Source organism: Stegostoma tigrinum, chromosome 17 (genome assembly GCF_030684315.1).
Source record: "Stegostoma tigrinum isolate sSteTig4 chromosome 17, sSteTig4.hap1, whole genome shotgun sequence".
Taxonomy (NCBI): domain Eukaryota; kingdom Metazoa; phylum Chordata; class Chondrichthyes; order Orectolobiformes; family Stegostomatidae; genus Stegostoma; species Stegostoma tigrinum.
Window position 1 is genome coordinate 1,346,258 of NC_081370.1, and position 22,155 is coordinate 1,368,412.

Sequence of the window (22,155 nt, forward strand, 5' to 3'; positions counted from 1 at the left end):
GTGTAACTTACAGTGAGATGCTTAAACAGATATTTCAACAGTGTTACCTGAGAAGGAAATATTGAGCAAAATGCTGGGCAGGACCCCTGTACTCTGCTTTGGAAAGATGCTTTGGGATCTTCCACTTCAGAAGGAAGGCAAGGCAAACTGGGCTTAAATGCTTTGTGCAAAAGACTGCACCAACAACAGATCAGCACTCCCTCAGTACTGCAGTCAAGGAACAGCCCAGATTACATTCTCAAAACTCTGCAGTGTAATTGAATCCATACTTTGACACAGAGGCCGTTTGAATTATAGCTGATACCCAGCTCTTCACAGCAAATTAATGCAGGGCACTTCAATATCCGTGAAGCAACCGCTGAACAAATATGGCCATGGATAATTTCTCCATTTCTGAAGTGCATAGCTCTTAGAACGACAATGCTTCGACCTTGAGTGTGTTTTAAGTCTTGGAACAATAGAAACAAGGGAAGCCGTGTTGGGTCAGCCGGAATCACGATGAATGCAGAGGTCAGAGTATCAAATGAATGCAAGATCTATCAAGTTTAATGAAAGGCTGCGCCCTTCGCTGGACGACCCTCCAACCTTTTGCTCAAGTTAACACTTCTCAATCTATTATTTTGAAAGGTGTTTCTGTCACGTGAGCATGACGTCGCTGTCGGGATAATTTAAATGTTTTTTCCAGCTTCAATTAGTTTCAAAAGACTTAGAGAGAGTGAGGAGCCACAAAACAGAGAGAAAGACCCTGAGTTGAAACGTCGCACCACACGTAAAGCCTACAAGTAAGTCTGTGATTGAGCGGATGCCTTTGTATTTAAGTGGCTGCTACATCTTCAGCTTTTCAACAAAATTGTTGCATCTGATCCCCAGGAGACTGGGGAGAGATTGCACGGGTCAGACTGTACGGGGAGCAGAGAGATCAGGGAGAGGCGACCTGGGCAAAACGTCTTCAAGCAGCTCCCAACCCTCATAGTGAGCAGTTTGTGACTGGAGTTGGACAATGGGATTAGGGATGCGCCTGGGATTGGAAGTTTGAATGGGAACTTTGCTTTGGGGAAACGGAGGAGATGAGGGGCAGGAAGGGGTCGCTAATCTCTCTGTCTTTCCCAGCCTTACATAGGCATATCCCCAACCCCGGCATCCTGCGGGGATTTCGCTGCATTCCCAAGACGTGGAGAGAAAATCGAGCAGCTTACAGTTCTTTGCTGTTTCACGGAGAATGTAGATGTTCATTGCAGAGAGTCGGCACAGCGTTCGTCACGTCGAACAAGATGCCGAAAGTTGGAAGTGCTGGTGGATGCTGGAGGCGGGGGCTGATGGGCTCTGTGGGACCGGGGCACTGGGGGATCCGGGGCCGCTGGACGGGACAGTGCAGCAGGACAGGAGATTCGGGCTCATCACACCGAGCTGTTGGTGAGGGGGGAGTAAGGATGGGAAGGAGAGCGTGCACGGGAAAGTCAGGGGGGCAGGGAGAATCTGGGCTGATACAGGGATCGCTTGGGGGTGAGGGTGGGGAGCAGTGAGAGTTTGAGGGTTATGATGGGGGAGTGGGAGTTTGGGGCTGTTGGTGGCTCTGGCGGTGGGATGGGAGTTTAGGGGCAATTTAGGTTGGGGATTTGGGGGCTGTGGTGGTGGGATGGGAGTTTGGTGGTGGGGGTTTGAGGGTTGTACTGGTGGAGTAGACATTTGCAGTGCTGTTGGGGGTGTGGGAGTTGGGGGTTAGTGTTGGGGCAGATTGGTATAATGTGGGAGAGTCTGGAGATAGTACATTGCAGAGCTTGCGAAGTGCAATGAGCAAGCCATGGTCACTGAAAGGAGACTTAAAGGGACATCAAATGAGAGATCTGGGGATCAGGTTCACTTGGGAATTGAACGCCACTGAATTTAGCAACTCCACAGCCCCCCTGTGCTGTCTCTGGCAGTCCCCAAGCCATCACATCACTGAGCTGCAGGAGGCTGTGAGTTCATTTGGCCCCCTGAGCCTGCCAAATTCAAATGCGGGCCATGCACTGAGGACACATCCCAGGGCAGCGAGGGAGAGAAGGGAAGGAGAAGAGAGAGGATTACAGTTCCAGATCTAGGAAGAGGAATCTAGATCAACACCTGTCCCTCTCCCTACTGACCCAAAACTAGACAGCACCATCCAGGCAGACATTCCCTGTGGGAGATAAACAGGAGAAGGAGAGAAATTAATTAGTGATGGAGATAACAGAAAGGAAAATAAATGGAGAGGAGATCTGGAGTTGGGGGAAAGCATGTAAACAGAGGGGAGGGGACAAAATAAATCAATGGGAGTGAGAAAGGAGCTCTTTTTCCAAACTGATCTGGGAGATAGCGAAAAATTGGGCTAACTACTCAGGAACATAATGGGACGTGCAGAGGTCGGTCTGTCAGATTTCATGTTGTTCTCTGTGATGACTGGAAGGGAAAGGGAATCTGGAAATTAGTTTGAAATGTGCTTAAGATCTCCTTTATCCCTCTGCCTTGAAATCAAAATTGCCCAAAACATGATTTCAGTCAAGGGCTGTACTAACTAGTTGAGTGGGATGCTACTAGTTTCGAATTTGAGGAGCGGGATCATCTTTTTAACATTGACTAGCACCGCTTCAACCATTCAGTGGCACTATTCACAGAGCAAAGTGGAAAACAAAACCTTTATATCCATCAGTAAGCAGTAAATTGGCCATTACTGTTGTTTGGAGGATCTCTCTGGATTTAAATTGACTGCTGTGGTTTTCTTGAAAGAAATCCTGATGACACATTTTTGCAAGTCAGAAATTAGCTATGCAGAACAACGCTGAGATATGAAAACTGAAGGAAGTCTATCCTTTTTTAATGCTTTCTCCCTTTTCAGCTGCCTCTCTAAGACACCAGTATTGCCTGCTAGGAAAAGACGTGTTAGCGCCCCTTAATCACCCCGTGTAGATAATCCACAGTGAAGTCAAAACCTGCCAACTCTGGTGTTTTTTACTCAGGCTATCAGATAGTGATCAGGAATAGAAGCCTTATTTTAACCCCTCTGACAACTCTGGGTTCAAACAGCACTCCAGTCCAATATTTCACAGAGACCACTGCACAGACCAAGGGTAGGAAATTGATACTTCTTAGCAACAAGGTCGGAAATCAGAAGGGAACTAAATGCATTAAACTTACAGCTCTTAGTAAAAGGGGCAACAAATTTGAGAATACGCTGTTGAAAATAAATCAGGCTCTTTGCACAACTGTTGCAGTGCCTTTCTTTATTCGAATGTGGTTGAGGTTTGTTCATGGTTGGTGTTTGTAAAGAGCCTTTCCCAATCTTAGGACATTTGAAAGTGCTTTACAGCCTATGAAGTACTTCTGCAGTGTGGCCATTGTAGTAAAATAGCAAATAATTGGAGTTCTTCTGTGAGTTTCAAAATGTGATATGATTGCAGTTTTAACCACAACTGAAATGTTTGGCTTTGTTGTTGGTGACGATACATTTTAAGAAGCACAAGTGTTGTTGATTTGTCTCAGGATAAGAAAGTAAATGATAATGAAAATGTTGGATGCCCGGCTTAATTTAGTAACTAATTGCGAAACAACCGGTTCTAAAAGAATGGTTCCAATTAAAGTCAAAACCTGTGACTTGCTAAATAACCCACATTAAACCAGCAATATATTTTCTACTTAATATTAGTTGAATAGGTGCTCATATTAATTTTTCTTGGTGAGAATGAAATTCAGATTACTCATTGGCATTTGAATGAGGTTTGGGCATTTCTCTCTCATATGGGAAATCTTGACTTTCCACAGTTGATATCAGGAAGTTTGTATAAAGAGACGTCTTCATGGATTAAGACTCAGCGTTCAGAAATGTAGCAACTTTGTTTTGATTTTAGCAAATTTCTAACACACGAAAAATCTATCGTTCATTTATTGCTCTATTGATTTTCTTTTGCAATACTTCACAAATTCTTCGAACAGCTTCTAGGGTACACAGCATATGAATGCATGAGTGAAATTAGATTTACTTGATGAAGTGCTAGACAACTAAAACAGGCTGTTGTCTGCAAAAGGAAAATACAAGTTTGAACTGGATTGAAGCTGGATTTGCTAAAATCAAAACAAAGTTGCTACATTTCTGAACGCTGAGTCTTAATCCATGAAGACGTCTCTTTATACAACTGGATCTTGTGCAAGCTTAAAGCTCCTTGCATCACATTGTAGGCCAACCAGAAAATGAAGCTGGTCTCCATTCTTCTTCCCCTCCCCCGTTCCCCTATTGAATCTCTAAATGGAAACTTTTCACTCAACAGCCACAAGCAATAAAGTTGTTTAGAGGATCTTAGCCTCTGGGATACTAAAAGAAATTTTCCTTTTCCAGGTTGAAGTATTGCAAAGAATAACATCAACCATTATGATAAAGCCAAACTTTAAAAAAAAAGTTTCACATGCTGTAGTCGGTACAGTGTCCTTTGCATACTTTAGGTTGAATTTACAGTACATCAGCAGGTCATTCAAACTAGCCAATCTGTGCCATTGCGCTGATTTGAGCCATTTCTCAGATTAGTGTTGGGACCCAGGTTTAAAGAGCTTTGAAGATGCCTTTGTTGTGTATTGGCAGAGCTGTAATAGCAAATGGATGACGATTTATTTCGAATTCTGCTTTGTTGCACATAACACACCTTAGACAATACTGAGAATGAGATTCTTTTTAAGATAAAAGATTGTGTCGCTTGAAAAATCTCTGAAGGTAACTATTGCCTTCCAGTAAATGGAAGCAAATGGCCTGTTGTCAGAATTATTTATGACACACAAGATAGCTATAATTCTGTACAAAGTGGCAGGTTTTGACTCCCATTTGGCTCACAAGGATGGTGGGAATGCTAGCAATTGGTAATAGGTTCAAGGGTCAGCAAGTTCTATGTGAGAATAGGGTTGCCAACTGTAATTAAATGCACTCCTGGAGCTTTCGTCCTCTAACTTGCTCCCATGTTATTAAACAGCCAAAGTATTCCTTTCATGATGCAGTTCCTTTCCATACCGATTGGAAAGCAAGACTCAATACGCAATTGGAGGATGCTTGATTGTCAGCCTAACAGCTTTTTATTTCCCATTTCTTTCAGTATTTCTGTGTGTGCTGAGCATAAATGTTTGAAGGAAATGAAAAGGAAGTTTTATTTTAAGGTCCCTGTGGTTTTTCTTCAGGATGGCTCTCAACAGTATCCTGAAAGGTCCTTTCAATTTCTGGAGATCCAGGAAATTCTAAACAGTTAGCAACGCTTTGAGAAGCAAAGATGTGGAAAGAAAAGCAATAGCAAAAATACTTTGTAGGCCATTAATGATTGCCTTCCAGGCATCTTGGACCAGAAAAGTGGAGAGTACAACTTCTACAGTTGAAACCTGAAACTTACTGTATGAATTGCTACATCAGCTGCGTAAGATGGGGAGGTATTTCCAACTGGCTTGAAGCTAGGAGTAAGTCATCTAACCTTTCCCACTTGAACAATCCAGCTACGAAGGGATAGAGTGCGATTTAGAAATGTTCAGCCCCTTCTCTTGATGTTATCAAATGGCCTTCAAAAAAACACACATCTGCACCTAAGCTGTTGGCAATTGAATTAATCTTTCCTAGAGGAGAGTGGCCTTTGCCAGCTACTTCCAGAAAAGCTGATGACTTACAAAGCCCATTTATAGCAGAAGGGTCCGAGACAGGGTACAGACTTAGCAGGAAGAATTGCCTCAGCGAGAAGGGTCCCTATGACTCTGATTTGCAATTTCATAGGAAATTAATTCTTTAGACAGTTAACAATTTTGCTGCATATCTTTATGGACATCTTTTCCATGTGTTGGATGATCTTTGTCATAATTTATGGGGCCTATCAAACTGTGCAATTGCGATTAGTTTGCCATCTTTTCTATAGGGTTCTGCAACATGTCATCCTCTTAATAGTAAAGTAAGCAATTCTGTCAAAACAATGCAGAAGACATCATGGAGCTTTTTTTTAGATCCAGCCTTTGGGATGGTTGGCGTAATGCTCGATCTGAACTCAAAAGTGAAAATGTCAGAATATTGGCAGCGTATTTTTGTAAATGTCTGGGGCACACTCGTGATTCACCCTGTTGTTCCAATACTTGTCTCTGGGTTTAAAAATTGGCAAACTGCCTTGTAAGCGATTTTCCAGCTGACCATGGCCCTTGAAGAGTTCTGTTCTCTTCGATGCTGTCACTTTCAAACTGCTGGCCTGTGGTTCTCTCTTGAAATCTTTTGTTTAATATAATGGAACCAAAGTGCTTTCAATTCTGAAGCCAGGTTTAAGGTTAAAATGTTGACTGACATCACTGGTTTGGTGGGCTTTTATTTAAGGAGTAAGCTAAAACCAGTTCTCGTGGGAGAATTGTTGATCTTTGCTGACAAAATCAAATTGTTTTTTGAAGAATTGGTGTAACTAAATTTTTTACACAATAAGAGCTGTAAAATGTTTGCTTTTGCAAAGTGTTGCTGTCCTTTGTGATGTTGCCCTGCTCTCTGAGCAGTTTGCATTGGAGGGTCATTCCAAGTTTTTAATGAGTGACTTTCTTTAATGATAATTCTCAAACACCTTCAGTGGCTTCATCATAAGCTTAAAGGTGTGAATGTGCAGCCATCGGTGAGCAATGTTCAGCACCATTCATGCCTCCTCAGATGCTGAAGCTGTCCACGTTCAAATGCAACGAGACACACACAACATCCAGGTTTAGGCTGGCAAATGGCAAGTAACATTTGTGCCACACAAGTGCTAGGCAATGACCGTACAAACACACTAGTTATGAGACCAGGTCAGTGGTTAGGAATCTTGCAATGAATAACCGACCATAAAGGCTTTCTACCATCTACAAGGCACCCATTTGGAGTGTGATGGAATACCTGCCTTCTCAAACACGGTCCCCCCACCCACCACTCATCCATTTTTCTTGGGTGAGTACACCTCTAACAACACTCAAGAAGCTTGACACCATCCAGGACAAAGCAGCCCGCTTGATTGGCTCCATATGCATCCATTCCCCCAACCACCAATATTCAGTAGAAGCGGTACAGTTGCTGCATTGCAGGAATGCACTGAGGCTCTTTGGATAGCACATTACAAAGTCATAATCACTACCATCTAGAAGGACAAAAGCAGCAGATACATGGAAACAGCACCACCTGCAAGTTTTCCTCCAAGCCACTCAGCATCCTGACTTTGAACTATATCGACGGTCCTTCATTGTTGCATGGTTATAACCTTGGAACAATCTCCCCAACAGCAATAAGGGTTTACCTCGAACAAATGGACTGCAATGGTTCAAGGCAACTTCCAATTGCACTCTCAAGGACAAATGGTGATGGGCACTGCTGACTGGGACAGCATTTATTGCTAGTGTCCCATGAATGAATAAAAATAAATTCTAAATAATGGCATGCTCCAGTTGCTCCTTTATCCTGAATGTTGGAAAGGTAGACCATGGTTGTTTAGCATCTTAAACTGAGACAAAATTTGAATTGGCAGCGTGTAACTTGACAATGGCTGCAACTTCTGTGCTTCATGCCTTGGCTCACCTATTTCAATGAGCTGGGTAGATACACAAGTTAATGAAATTTGACCAGAGAAGAACAGGTCAGTTGAATTGAAGCTTACCATTTCCTCAGTTTATTTTGTTGTTCATGGGCCAGGAAAACCAGCATTTATTGCCTATTCCTAATTGCTTTTGAGAAATTGAGCCACTTCCTTGAACCGTTACAATTCATAGGGTATAAGTACAAACAGGTTGATATTACCAGGGGAGTCCCTGGTGTTTCATGGTGTGGAAGCAGGCCATTCAGCCCATCGAGTCAACACTGACCCTCCAAAGGGTATCCCACCCAGACCCCTATCCCTGTACCCTTACATTTTCCATGGTTAATCCACATAGCCTGCACGTCCTTGTAATTCTAGGGGCAATTTAGCATGGCCAATCCACCTAAGCTGCACATGTTTGGATTGTGGGACAAAAGCAGAGCACCCAGAGGAAGCTCACGCAGACACGGGGAGAATGTATAAACTCCACACAGACAGTCACCTGAAGGTGGGATAGAATCCGGGTCCCTGGTTCTGTGAGGCAGCAGTGCTAAATATTGAGCCACTGTGCTGTGTGCTTGATCCAGCAAACCTTAAGAAATGGTGATACAGTTTCGGGCCAGGCCGGTGTGCAATTTGTTTGTGTTCCCAAGTATCTGTTCTCATGCATCTGTTGCCGTAGAGTATGGGGGTGGTGCTGGAATCTGACTGTGATCTGCAAAAGAAAAATGATAGAATGTGATGCAATGTCACATGATCTTATTCTCTCTTACAGCTTTGTGTCGATGGATCCACTGTATTTATGTGGTTCATATTTTTAATTAATGTTGATACAGAGGCATATTGACATCGTGTCTTATTGCAGATGGTCACTACTTGACATCTGGCTGATGAAAATGTTATCTGCCTTTACCATCCCAAGCCTGGGTGTGTTCCAGCCCTTCCTGCTTGGGGGTGCAGACTACTTCATTATTTGAGGAGTTACAATTGAATCAGAGATAGTAAGAAGTGCAGATGCTGGAGTCAGAGATAACACAGTGTGGAGCTGCAGGAACACAGCAGGCCAGGCAGCATCAGAGGAGCAGGAAAGTTGACGCTTCAGTTCGTGACCCTTCTTTCAGAAATTCTGCCTGGCCTGCTGTGTTCCCCCTGTTACAATTGAATGCTGTGCAATTATCTGCAAATATCCTCATGACAGATCTTTATGTTAGAGGGAAGATTTGTTAATGAAGTAGTTAAAGATGGTTGGGCTTAGCACCAAGCCGTGAGGAATTCCTGCTGTAATACCTTGAGCTGAGATGATAGGCCTCCAATGATTGCTGTAATTCCTTTGCAGTGGGAATGATTTCACCTAGTGGAGTGTTTAGCCCTGATTCCAATTGACTGCAATTTTATTAGCATTCCTTGACTCACCACTTTCACCTCCCCTCTTCTGTTCCTTTGCCCATGTTTGAGCTACAGCTGTAATGAGATCTGGAATCGTAAGTAGCCTCATAGGGCAGTAACTGAATTGGCCCTTTTTGTGGACAAGATGTATCTGTATAATTTTTTAAATATATTGTTAGATGCTAAGTGATGTAGCTTTCCTGGAACACAGCAATCTAGGATCATGCTGTATATCTCAGTTTTGGGGGCTGCCCAGTTAGAACGGTGATGATGGGGAATTTCTCAAGGGTAGTGAATTTGTGGAATTCTTTAATACAGAGGGCTGTAGAGGCTGGGTTATTAGGTAAATTCAAGCAAACCACAGAGTATTGAGAAAATGCTGGAAAGTGGAGTTGAGGATTAAGAGATCAGCAATGATTCTCAGTGAATGATGGAGCAGACTCGATCGGCTGAATGGCCTTATTCCACTCTTGCCTATAACTAGCTATGTCCAGAACATGCGACTTTTTTCAGCTGTTATGTAGAGCAAAGTAAATCGGTTGAAGACATGTACTTGTGGTGTTGGAATCACTCATCAGGCGACCAAAATGGATATCTACTCCCTCCAAACCTAGTTTTAGTACAGTACCAAAATATATGTTATTTGACCATTTTTATGTCATTTATTCTGGTTTCTTCATTTTTTTTCACATTGTATTTACATTGTGGTTACTTGACCAACTCTCTCTATGCTGTGCATGGACCTCCTCTCAATTACCCCTTTCTAAATTGACCAATATATGCCCTCTAATGCTTTCTCCCTCAACCATTTATCTTGCTTGCCCATAGACATATTGATGCTAGCCATCTGAACAGCTCCATTTGGTTGGTATCTTTCTCATCATGAGGGCAAAAAATGTTTCCCCTGAATTTGCAGTTGGTTCCCTACTACGGCCAGAATTCTGCAGTCAGCATTTAGACAGTAAATTATTAAAGTTTCCTGATCTTGTTTTAACGCTTGTGAGCAGCTCCACCACAAAACTTGTATGCTCCTTTTCAGATTGAGGGCAGAATTTAATCCAAGCTGCAGGGGTCTCTCCAACAACTAGAGAACTCATGAGAGCCCACTGTCATCTCTTAAGAAGAAGACCTGTCGTGTTTAAGTGCCAGTTAGATACCCTGACAGCTGCCAGCCAATTACAGGCTGGTAACTCATCTTTGCTGCCAATGTCACTGCCATGAGTAGAGGAAGGTACCCACTAGATGGTCAGGATTAGGTGAGTGCAGATGGCATGGGTATAACGGAGAAAGGGAGGAAGGTTTGGAGTTAACGTGAGGAGTTTGCATCTTTCATCTCTGTTTTCACAATGCTGGGTTCTTCAATTGGGCATTTAGAGCCCAACACCAAGGAACACACTGAGAACTTGAAGCAGGTTAGTCAAGACTTGCTTTCTGGGAGATTCCCCCAAATGTGCCAACTGGCGCTTATCCACCAGCCAACAGGATGAAGCTTTCAAAATTGGCAACAGATCACGTAGGCCAACCATGAGCCAACCATCCCAGACTTAAATCGGTCTGAGATGTGGAGGTAATTGTGCCACTTCCCTCCTGTCTGATTAAACACCTCCCCATCTCCAAGTTCATCTCAGGGGAAGGTTCAAAATTCCACCCTGCCATTCCATCTCTAGATTTTCAATAGATTGTTATTTTAAATAGATTGAACCATTGAGTTCTGTTATGAGCTACAGGCGGGATGGGACTGCTGGTGCTAATATTGTGTATAATCAAATCTGGATGCATTTCTTCATATAGCCACTCAAAACGGAATAGTTAGGGAAAATGGTGGAGGCGGATTCCATTGGACTTTTAAAATATATAGGAAATATTGAAATTAGAGGGTGACAGAGATGGGGCTGGAGAATGGGATGCCAGTGAGTTGAATGGCCTCCTCCCATGCTGTCAAATTCTGTGGTTCTGTAAGAACTGCAACTACCCCAATGAACATCTGCAAATCCCAACAACTGGAAATGAACTTCAGTTCTAGTTTGAGAACATGCTGCAGTAACCTGCCTCATGAATAGTTTCTGAACTTAAACAATAAACCCATCTCAACCAGTGTAGTGTTACAATAGCTGATCTTTCACTTATCCCAGTATTGTTCAATAAAAAGCAGTGACTAGCCCTGTCAATAACTGAGGATATTTTAGCCACATAAACTATGGATTCACAATACAGCATGTATATTGCACATGTATGTTTACTTCACAAGCATCCATTACCTCAGTAACCAAGGTAACATATCATTCACAATGCTCAGAAAACACTCTGCTCTTTGTATCATCACTTGGTCAGCCGAGACACAAAAGGATTAAAGTGAGCACGCATTCATGGTGTGATAATAAATACAGAAGTCCTAATGCCCAAAAACGAGTCTGTTACTAATTATTTTACTGATCAGAAATCCAAATTTCTGTTTAGTCAGCACATCCAGAATCCCAATTAGCCAGACTATGACAGAAACTGTTTGCCGACAAAATCTGGAATTTCTGCTACTTGGGTAGGCCATAGCGCAAGGGTCGGGTATTAGCTGCTATTGGGTTTGAAGTGTTTAACCATTTGTTTTAAAAACTACTCTGAAGGGTGGTGAATGGGCTGGAGTCCATGATCTCACTTTTTTTAAAACTGGAGTAGTTGTGGGGGGAATGCTCTTGTCAAAAGTTGCTCGAAAATATTGAGTACAAGCAGAATGCAATCAAGGCACAAAGATGAGGCCAGGTGATTCAGCTATTTCCAAGAAGGATCCGTGTTTCATTGCACTGACAGTGTACTGGTAGTGATCACATCAAGTTCTAACACCAGCATGTGAGTTACCAGTGTGGGAGGGATCTTCTCCCAATTACTACTTAAAACTATTAGGCGTGTTGCAATGTGAAGCCTTTGCCATGTTATACAGAGACCAGCACTGTGAACACAGAGGCTCACATTCTGTAGTCAAGAAATTGGACAGCTGATATGGTTTTCACAGCAGGTTGGATGGTGAAGTTAATACGCATGGTGGTAATGTATGAGCACAAATTAAGAATTGGCGAACAAAGAGAAAAGAGAGTAGGAACGAATGGGCCATTCTCAGATTGGCAGACTGTGACTCGTGGGGTCCTGCGAGGTTTAGTATTGGCCCTAGCTGGTCACATATATATATTATTCACAATATATATTCTGATGTGGGGGCCCAAGATAATATTTCCATATTTGCACATGATGCAAAGCTAAGTAAGTATGTTTGCTGTGAGCAAGACATAAAACCTGTTCAGGTGGATTTGAACATATTGAGTGATTGAGCAAGATCAGGGTAGTTCATTTTAAATTCATTCACAAGTTTCATTGGCTAGGCCAGCATTTGTTGACCATACTTTATTGCCAGAGGGTAATTAAAAATTGACCATATTCCTTTGCAGTCGAGACCAGGTAAGGGCAGAAGCTTCCCTCCCGAAAGGACATTAGTGAAACGGATGGGTTTTTATAACAATCAACAGTGGTTACATGGTTGTCATTAAGTTCGCTTTTAATATCAGGTTGCATATAATTCGAATTTCTCCATCTGCCATGATGGGGTTTATCCCCAGAACATTGGCCTGGGGTTTTGGATTCCTACTCAAGTGATGTTACCACTTCACCATCACCTACTCACATACATAGTGAAAATATCAGAGGTTATTTACTTAGGTAGAAGGAGCAGATATGCAGAATATTCCTTAAATGGTGAGACATTGGAAAATGTACATGTGCAAAAGGACTTGGGTGTCATTGTCAGTGAGTCACTGAAATAAACCTGTTAGGAAGGCCAGTGGGATGTTAATCTTTATCACAAGAGAATTTATACAGGAGTAGTGAAATCTTGCTTCAGTTGTGAATATTTTTAATCAACCTGTCCACATACGTACTACACACCTCTGGAGCAGGTGGGCCTTGAATCAAGACTTCCTAGCTAAAAGGTAGGGACATTACTACAGTACCACAAGAGCCCCTTTTATTTTGCTTCATTTCTTTAAGAGCTTGGTTAGACTGAATGTGGAGTAGAGTGTGCAGTTACGGCCTCTTTGTCTCAGGCAAGGTATTATTGCCATCAAGAGAATGTAATGAAGATTCACCGAGCATGCAGGACTGTCCTATGAGTAAAGGCTGGGCCTGTAGTCTTTCGAGTTTCAAAGTATTAACAGGCGATCCTGTTAAAATTTACAAAACACTTGGAATTACAGACAAAGCAGATGATTCCCCTAGTTGATCACAACTCAAAAAGAATCGGTAACGCCGTTCAGGACTGAGCTGATAAAAAATTCATTTACTCAGAAGCTCTCAGAATAGAGAATCTTTGTAGTTTTCTATTCCAGAAGATACAATACAGAAGGTATTATATTTTAAGGTAGAAGCTGCTAATTGTTTTATTTTCGCTGCATTAGGATTTATGGGAATGGTGTGGCTAAAAGGTGATGAAATTTTTGATCAGCCAAGATCATATTAAATGGCAGACCAATCACAACTGGCTGAATGGCCTCCACCATCCCTATGTTCTTATTATTAGGAATTATGTTGACGGCAGTCCAATTAAACTGCACGCTTTTGACATGTTGCTTTGGCCCTTTCAAGATATTTATTGTGCTTTGCATTAATAACATGGCTTGGAGGCCATTGGCCTCACAGGGTTTCTGAAGCTATATTCCAAGAAAGCACCATCTGTGAATTTTCTTTTCATCCAATTTTGTGGCAGTAAGCGATTCCAGAGATCTTCTGCTCCAAACAAATCAGGCTGATCAGTGGCAAGAAGTGGTGCTACTTTAAATATTAATGCTGTGATGCCATTCGTATGACTTGGCTCCCATCTTGAATTGTATCTGAAACATGTTTGCAGTGGCCAGACTGTAATTCTCCATTAACAGGACCATACAAGCAGCTTTGTAAAGCTGTACCATACTCCAGTCAAAATTGTAAGTCAAGTTTCCTGCAAAAAGCGAGTTTGTTGCTGAGCATGGTGGAACGGATTGGAAGGTTGAGCAAGAAGGAGAGCAAAGTTAAATATGCAGAGAATGTTCTCAAATGTCTAAGGCATCATAAAACCAGTCATGACTCAGTGATTCAGTTGGCTAGATGCAAAAGATCAGCATTTTTGCTGCTGGAAGAATCAAGGATGAGTTGGTATTCTAGTCTGACCATTAGAAACCAGGAATCACAATTATTTTATACAACGTCCAATGCCTCGGGTATAATCTGGAGTGGAAGAAATGTGTTTGCATGGAATTGTTAGACATGTGGGCAGGTAATCCATGAGCATGTGCTTTTCTGAACCAGATTGTAATCTTTGTTGACATGAATGAATTTCTCCCCATATGAGTCTTCAAACCTTCTTGGAAAGTCTATAGTGGTGAAACTAGCAGACCAAATCTGTAAGTTAATCAGTCAAAGGAAGTTTCATGTAGTGATTTGGTTTTTGGCAATGACTTTAGTTATTTTTGTTTAAATTGTAAGTCAAGTACCAGATGCTTAAGAACTTTATTTGATTGCAGCATAGATCTTGATACTGGATACTGGAGTTGGCATGGGTTTGTAAGAGCAAAGTCTGGTTGGGTTTGGGTTGAGACCAAATTGGTATAGAGGCTATACAGGTCTTTGGGAGGAGGGGCATAGGTTGCTATTGGCATGGGTAGAGAAGTTTAGGTTGGCATGGGGATGGAACGAGTAATGGGCTGTGTTGGCTTGGGCTAGCATGGATGAAGCTTGGTGATGGTGAGGTTGGTTTGGGGTCTGGGCTGATGCTTTTGAACTTTTTTTGTCAACAATTTGGCAAAGTCTTGAATAGTTGAAGTGGACGTTTCCCACAACCTGGCCCTGCAGCCTGGAGCTCCCGTGGTTGCCCCTGCACTCGTACCATTTTCATGGACTTGACTCCCACTGCACAGTCCTTCCCCCGACCCCAAAACAAAATTGAAACTTCTGGGTCAGTTTTTCAGCAGTCTGGTTCACAGAGTCAGGGTTTCTTTCAATCCTGCACTCCCAAGACCAAAAACCAGACTCCAAATCAATTTCCAGTGCCTCTGATTCTCTAGTCTCTGTTTAGTAACTGAGGGAATTGAGGTTTGTATTGATATACTGGACAGAATCTTAGAAGGGCCTGAAGGACTTGAGCTACGGCAAGGAATATGGCAGCATTAGGTGGGAAACCCAGCAAGACCTATCACAACATCAGTAATATCTCGCCTCACTAATGTGCAGTTGGTATGATAGAAAGCTGCAGTTCTGAGGAAGGGTCACCAGACCTGAAACGTTAACTCTGATGTTTTTTTTCTTCGCAGATGCTTTCAGACCTGCTGAGCATTTCCAGCATCTTCTGTTCTTGTTTTTATCCCACCACTCTCCGCGATCAAACTGGACACTGTGAATTCTCAACGTGGAAGACAGAATGTTTCTGATGATGTCACCTTACTGCATACCCCAAATTATTCCAAAGGGCGTTATATTAGAGACTAGGCACCTACAATCTTGGTGACTGATCCATGGCCATGTGCCATGTGTCTGAGCATGTTGGCATCTGAAATATGCCAGATTCAATAAACCCTCAAGGCACATCTCAAATCCACTTATAGAATGTTTCTGCATTTGAATGCTACAGCTGCAACTATCATTGAGATGCTGCAGCGCTGTCAGGGATATGTATCTAGTTTGTGGATTGGACCAAGTTGATTTTCCATGCTAATGGGATAATGGGAACTGCAGATGCTGGAGAATCCAAGATAACAAAGTGTGAGGCTGGATGAACACAGCAGGCCAAGCAGCATCTCAGGAGCACAAAAGCTGACATTTCGGGCCTAGACCCTTTATCAGAAGCTTTTGTGCTCCTGAGATGCTGCTGGGCCTGCTGTGTTCATCCAGCCTCACATTTTATTATCTTGGATTCTCCATGCTGTTCGCTCAGCCCGTTAGGGTCAAAGTGAGTGAGCACTATCAGGATAATCCCAGCACCTCAACCTTGACTCGCTCCATGTTTCCTATTTGTACCTTACCCCTCAGCCAGAGATGGTTCTCAGCTGGTGTCAGTCAGGTAAAGGGGAGTAGCATCCCTGAGTAACTGTATAACATGAGGGTAGTTTCCAGGAGCTTGGACAGGGGCAGTCAGATATTTGATTTGGTCAAAAACAGGATCCTCTCCTCAAAGGTTGACGAGCCAGATGTCAGGCATCCCAGTACCTGTTTTGACTCTTCCTGCCCCATTGTGAGCTGATTTCTGACTGGAATTAGAGAGAGGCAGTTATAAAGAGAGATGAAAGTGGGTGGCACAGCTGTCACTTTTGGTGCTGGTTGAGACATGTCATAAATGAGTGAGGAGGCACTATAGAGGGTCTGCAGAGCTCAATGATGTTGAGGGTTAGGGTGAGTGAGAGAAGATATTGCAGGTAATCGTGAGAGCAGTAAAGCATGAGCCTTAGTGGGAGGTGGGTATGGTCACAGTGTAGTGTGAGGTATCAGACGGTGGCACTTAAGGTGGTGCAGTGGAGAATGCTATTGACCTTCTTCCTGCCGAGCTGTGGATTTCTCTGAGCACTTGAGACTGCACTGACTTGGGTGGTAACCCTCTGACACCTAACAGAACTGACACTGGGCAGAAATAACATAAGACTGAGCCCACAATTTCTGGTTTTTCCTCACCCGGTACAACAAACTGGCTTCTCTCATCTCTTAGCAGCTTGATTTCAATTTTAACCAAACAACCTCCCAACAGCCACCTTTTCAATATCTGTGCTGTGTACCACCAACACATATTGGAGATGATATGTACCTATTACAAAACGCACAGAGGCGTGGTATGGTGCCCAGTGGTTAGCACTAGTGCCTCACAGCACTAGGGACCCAGGCATGGAGGTTGCACATTCTCCCCATGTCTGCTCAGGTTTCCTCTGGGCGCTCTGGTTTCCTCCCAAGTGTCCAAAGCTGAGCAGGTTAGGTGGATTGGCGATGGGATGTTACCCTGGGATGTTCAGACGAGGTGGATTAGCCAAGGTGAATGGGGGACAAGGGAGGGGATGGATGTTTTTCAGAGGGTTTGTGCAAACTCAGTGGGCTGCATGGCCTCATCTGCACTTTCGGGATTCTCTGATAACTCAACTAGACCCTTCTGAGAGTACCTTTCAAAACTGGAACCGTTATCCCTCAAAGAGAACAAAGGGAACAGAGTTGCGGGAGCAGCATCTCTCACACCAGTTCCACAACACTCACCATCCTGACTAGGAGCTATATCATTTTTCTTTCATTGCCACTGGATCAGGTCCTCTGCATAATTGCACTGGTAGTTGTCTCTACAATCCGGGGACTACAGTAATTCAAGAAGACAGCTCATTCCTGACTGCTTAAAGACCTTTGCATACGCTAATAATGAATGTTTAAAAAAAAATCTACAACTAATGTGGCAATAGAAAACCTTTTTTACTGCACCATTGTTTTGCACATTTCCACTTAGATTTTAATAGTGTTGTAGCTTTTCTATACTTATTCCATTTATTTTGACTTCATTTTTAATTATTTAGTCTGTAGGCAACAAATGCATTCGTAGATTCTTACATTTTGATGAAATTTCCTTAGTCATCCATCTTTCAATAATTCCCTCTTCTTCCCCTTTCACCTGGGCAGCACCCCTTATTTGCCCCACTCCAGGCATTAACTGAATCCCTTCAACATTTTCTTTTTGTTTTTATACTGCATGCAGTTATTTTGCGTTGTGGCTTATCATCTATTTACAGCTTTTCTGAATGAATTAATGCAGCATGTAGCTGAGCCACATAGATCAAGAAGGTTTGAACTTTATTTCCCCGCTGTCCCTCTTGCTCCTGTCAGTGTTGAGGTGGTATAACTCCAGTCAGGATGTCTGCATTGGCGCTACAGCGAGCCAACGTTTCTGTTTGTGTGTGGCTACCGAGCAGCTGCTGCTGGAAGTGTGCGTGCCATGCAAAAAATGGCTTTAAGCTCCCCTACTCTACGTGCTCTAGTTAAATGGCTGTCAATTCATTTGTGATTCATGAACAGCTTTGGTGACATGACAGTAGGCAGTTGGCCTATGGGCCAGTATCCTAACAAAGTTTGTAGGTGTTTTTAATCAACCTGCTCGGACACCTTAGGGAGCAGGTGGGACTTAAATGCAGACCTTCTGGACCAGAGGTAGGGACGGTACCACTGTGTCACAAGTACCATTGATAACCTGTAGTTCTAATTCCTATTTTAACCTTTTTTAAATAATGCTTTAGAAACCACTTTCATCCATAACAGTCTCAGTGGCTGCTGCACAGCCTCATCCTCTTCACTAATTATTTCAATACATGTTTTATCATTCGTTTAAAAAAAACTGTGCCTTTATATAGCATCATTCATGAGCTCAGTCTGTCCTGGAGTGCTTTACGAACAATAAGCACTTTTTGAAGTCAAAACACAGCGGCTGATTTTCACATAGCATTTTCCTACAAACCACAAAGTGATAACTAACCGTTAGATTATCTGTTCTTTTGATGTCAAATGAAACATAAACAGTGCCCAGACGCTATAGATAATTCTCCTGCACTTCTTTGAAATGGTGCCATTTGGGATGTTTTATGCCCACCTGAAAGGCTGATGGCTCAAGTTCAATGCCTCTTCCCAAAATGCCACCTCCGGCAGCACAACACTCCCTCCATACAACGCTGGAGAGTCTGCCTTGATTTCTGTGCTGAGGAGAGGAGCTTGAATCAGCGATCAGTAACTCAAGTGAGAATGCCACGGCTGGCACAAGACTTATATTGAATAGAATATAACTGCAGCTAAACTCAATCTGTTCTTCTTCTGGCCCATAAGAGTGTTTTATCCTTCAGCTGTGCCCCTTAGGATCCTTACAGTAGAAAAGTGCTGAAGTATATGAAGGAACAGAGGTATATGGGTCCAAAGACACCATTCAATGCAGATAAGGTGGTGTGAAATGATTCTAAAAAGGCCAATTTTGAGGACCATCTTGAGTCTTCCCACCATGGTGGGAAAGCAACTTAGGATCTCCAAGTAAGGCTTACCAATCTTGCCCTTTGTGTAGCAGCGTGTATCTTTTAATGAACTGTTACCTAGTTGCTATCATGCGATAAACGAGAGCTGTTCCCATTAGAATGTCCAGTGGTTTCTCTCCACTGACCCAGTAGATCCCAACCCTGAAAGAGGATGGTGGTAGCCAGTCTACCTTTTTATAATGAGCGATCTTTCACTGTTTATATACAAGATGACGAGTATCAGTAAAGAGTGCTAATTTCGCAACAGGTAGGTGAAACTTAAAAATAATTGATGCAGAGATCTGTTATGTTTATCTTTAACTGGAAGTTCATCAAATGTTGCCATCTGTCCACTTCAACTCCAAATGAAATCCAGTGTAAACCGTTGTTTTTTGAAGAGCATTTTTGCCTGAGAGTCCAAATTGACGGATTATAATTTTGTAGATAAATAACATATTGGTTGAAGAACTGCATGGTGAAAGAAATGATATATTCCTGCACACCGCTGCTTACACCATAGAGCACAATGTGTAAATTTAGGTCCCCTTATTATAAAAGGTACATTAAACAATGATGTATGGTGTGAATAGGCCAGGAGGATTCCAGCATAAGTATATAATCTGGGGGAGAGACCGAAGATTGGATGGGGTGGGGAGCTACATATGCACTGGTGCACAGAACGCTTTAAGAGAAGTTAATGGGTTTTTTTTGTAATTATGAAGTGTTTTGATTTCAACAAATTTGAAGGTTAGTGACAAATGAAGATTCTTAACACAGTGGATTGTGGAATATAATTCCATGGGCTGTAGTTGAGGCAAAGAGCTGAGGCAAGGGAAATTTAGATAAATATGCGAAGCACAGCATGATACAGGACAACTGCTCAAGCAAAGACCTTACACAGACATAATTTGAGAAGGACTTAATAGAAACAACAGGGGTCTCGCCTGCCAGATGAAGACCCAGAAGGTGCACCACCTTCAGGGAAAGCCAACCACATTTTAATGCCAGTCAGGCATTAAGGGGGCATCAGTTGGCCTTTTCCCAGTACCTAGGACTTCTGAGGGCAGAGGTTGTCCCACTGAGAGTCACCTGTCATTCACAGAGCTCTTCGTTGATTGGCAGTGCCATTAAGGAGATGAATACCAGGTCTTTCCATTGGGCACAGAGTGCCTGACAATGAAGTTTTCCTCTGGAAGTTTGCATGCATATTCCTTTGTGCTTCCCATATAATGCGATCCCAGCATACTTGTGGGTGAATCCCAATGCCGCCAGGCTGAGGGTCTTAAAGAAGGCGTTGATTGCAGAATCACCTCAGGAAGACTGACCATAACATTAATCTCTGTTTCTAAGGAAACAGTTCTTCCTTATCATAGGCTTCTATGGCCATGGATCCTTGTGGTGCAGTGGTAGCGTCCCTACCTCTGAGCCAAGAGGTCTAGCTTTAGGTCATGCTTGCTCCCGAGGTGTGCGCTAACATCCCTGACCAAGCTGATTGGAAACGATCTAGACCCTAATGAGTCCCACTGAGGGAAGGAGGACAATAATTTGAAGAGTTTTATTGTTTTACATTATTATATATGTTGTACAGATTGCACATTTTATCACAACACTCCTTTATTTTAGGAATCAGAATTATTCACCAACCTCTTATTTATTACTCTTACTGCCAGTGGACCTCAACCTAGTTTTTGCGTAAATATTACTTCTACAGGTTATCAGAAGAAACAGCTTACTTGAACCTTTTGCATGATGTGGAGGTGCTGGTGTTGGACTGGGGTGGACGAGGTCAGAAATCGCAAGACACCAGGTTATAGTTAAATAGGTTTACTTGAAAACACAAGATTTCAGAAGGAGTCAGACTTGGAATGGTTCTGATTTCAAATAAACCTGTTGGACTACAACCTGGTGTCATGTGATTTTTGATATTTTGCATGTTTAGTCAATTGTTAACGTAATCTTTGAGAATGTGGTAGGGGATAATGCAGTTCAGTAACTTGGCTGGAGGGGTTAAAGACCTACATTGGAGACATTATCGATGTACATTAGTAGGAACCTGCAATCTGGGAGTTGATGTAGAGATCAGTGACGTTTTTCTTTAACTGGAAGTACATCAGATGTTGCCATCGGACCACGTCAACGCACATAAAATCCAGTGTAAACTGTTGTGTTTTGAAGAGCATATTTGTTCAAATTGGCTAATTGTAATTTTGTAGATAAATGTTTGGACGTGAGCTGCCACATTGACCAATGCAAAATTAAAGACTTCAAGCAAGGAAAAGTGCAGGTTTTGTGACTAGATGTACATTTCTTTCTCTTGGCTGAATCCAATTATTCATTGTTCCCTGTTCTCTGGCTTTTGATGCTCAGTACATCATTTTAGGCAATTCACTGCTAATGTTTCCTAAGGGAGACAGCAGGATGCTTTTGAAATCCATGTACTTTGCTTAATGCATGGTCTGTTTTTTTTGTTGTTTGATTTGTTCAATGAATGATTAACCAGGATCTGGAGTTGAAACTGTGGCTTAAGCTGCAATGTAAACTTGCTTTGTTAAAATGTGCATGTTACAGATGTTGAGCAGGCTGCAACTTGAAATATCTGTTTTCCAAAAAGATGCAAGATATAGGAGCAGAATTTGGCCGTTTGATCATGGCTGATACCATAGAATCCCTACAGGATGGAAACAGGCCCTTTGGCCCAACAAGTCCACAACGCCCCTTAGAGCATCCCATTCAGACCCATCCCTCAAAACCCACCTAATCTACACATGCCTGAACACTATGGGCAACTTAGCATGGCCAAACCACCTAGCCTGTACATCTTTGGACTGTGGGAGGAAACCAGGGCACCCAGAGGAAACCCATGCAGACACGGAGAGAATGTGCAAACTCCACACAGTCACCCAAGTGTTGAATCGAACCCAGGTCACTGGTGCTATGAGGCTGCAGTGCTAACCACCGAGCCACTGTGCCGCCCCATTGTCCCTGTTAACGCTTAAGTCCCTTACTAATCAGTACTTTTCAATACAATGAATGACGTGGCCCATGCCTAATGTCACATTGCCCCTTCCTATGCATGACATAGTTGAGGCATTGCTTTGTAGGGTGTGGCATTGCGGAGTTGTGAGTCTGGTTTCTGTCTGGGGTTACTGACATTTAGTCTGTGAAAACAGAGCTGGAGGAGCCAACAGGTGAGCTGACAATTGAGC

The 22,155-nt window shown here is 42.7% G+C and overlaps 1 protein-coding gene across 1 annotated transcript in view; it reads left to right on the forward strand.

Moving 5' to 3' along the window:
- The first annotated feature begins 550 nt into the window (after window positions 1-550).
- Window positions 551-22,155, forward strand: part of mdka (midkine a) — a 57,760-nt gene continuing 36,155 nt past the window's right edge. The window contains exon 1 of the mRNA XM_048545549.2: window positions 551-782. Within this exon, the coding sequence (XP_048401506.1) occupies window positions 673-782 (110 nt within the window). The 5' untranslated portion in view covers window positions 551-672. The remainder of the gene's footprint in view (window positions 783-22,155) is intronic.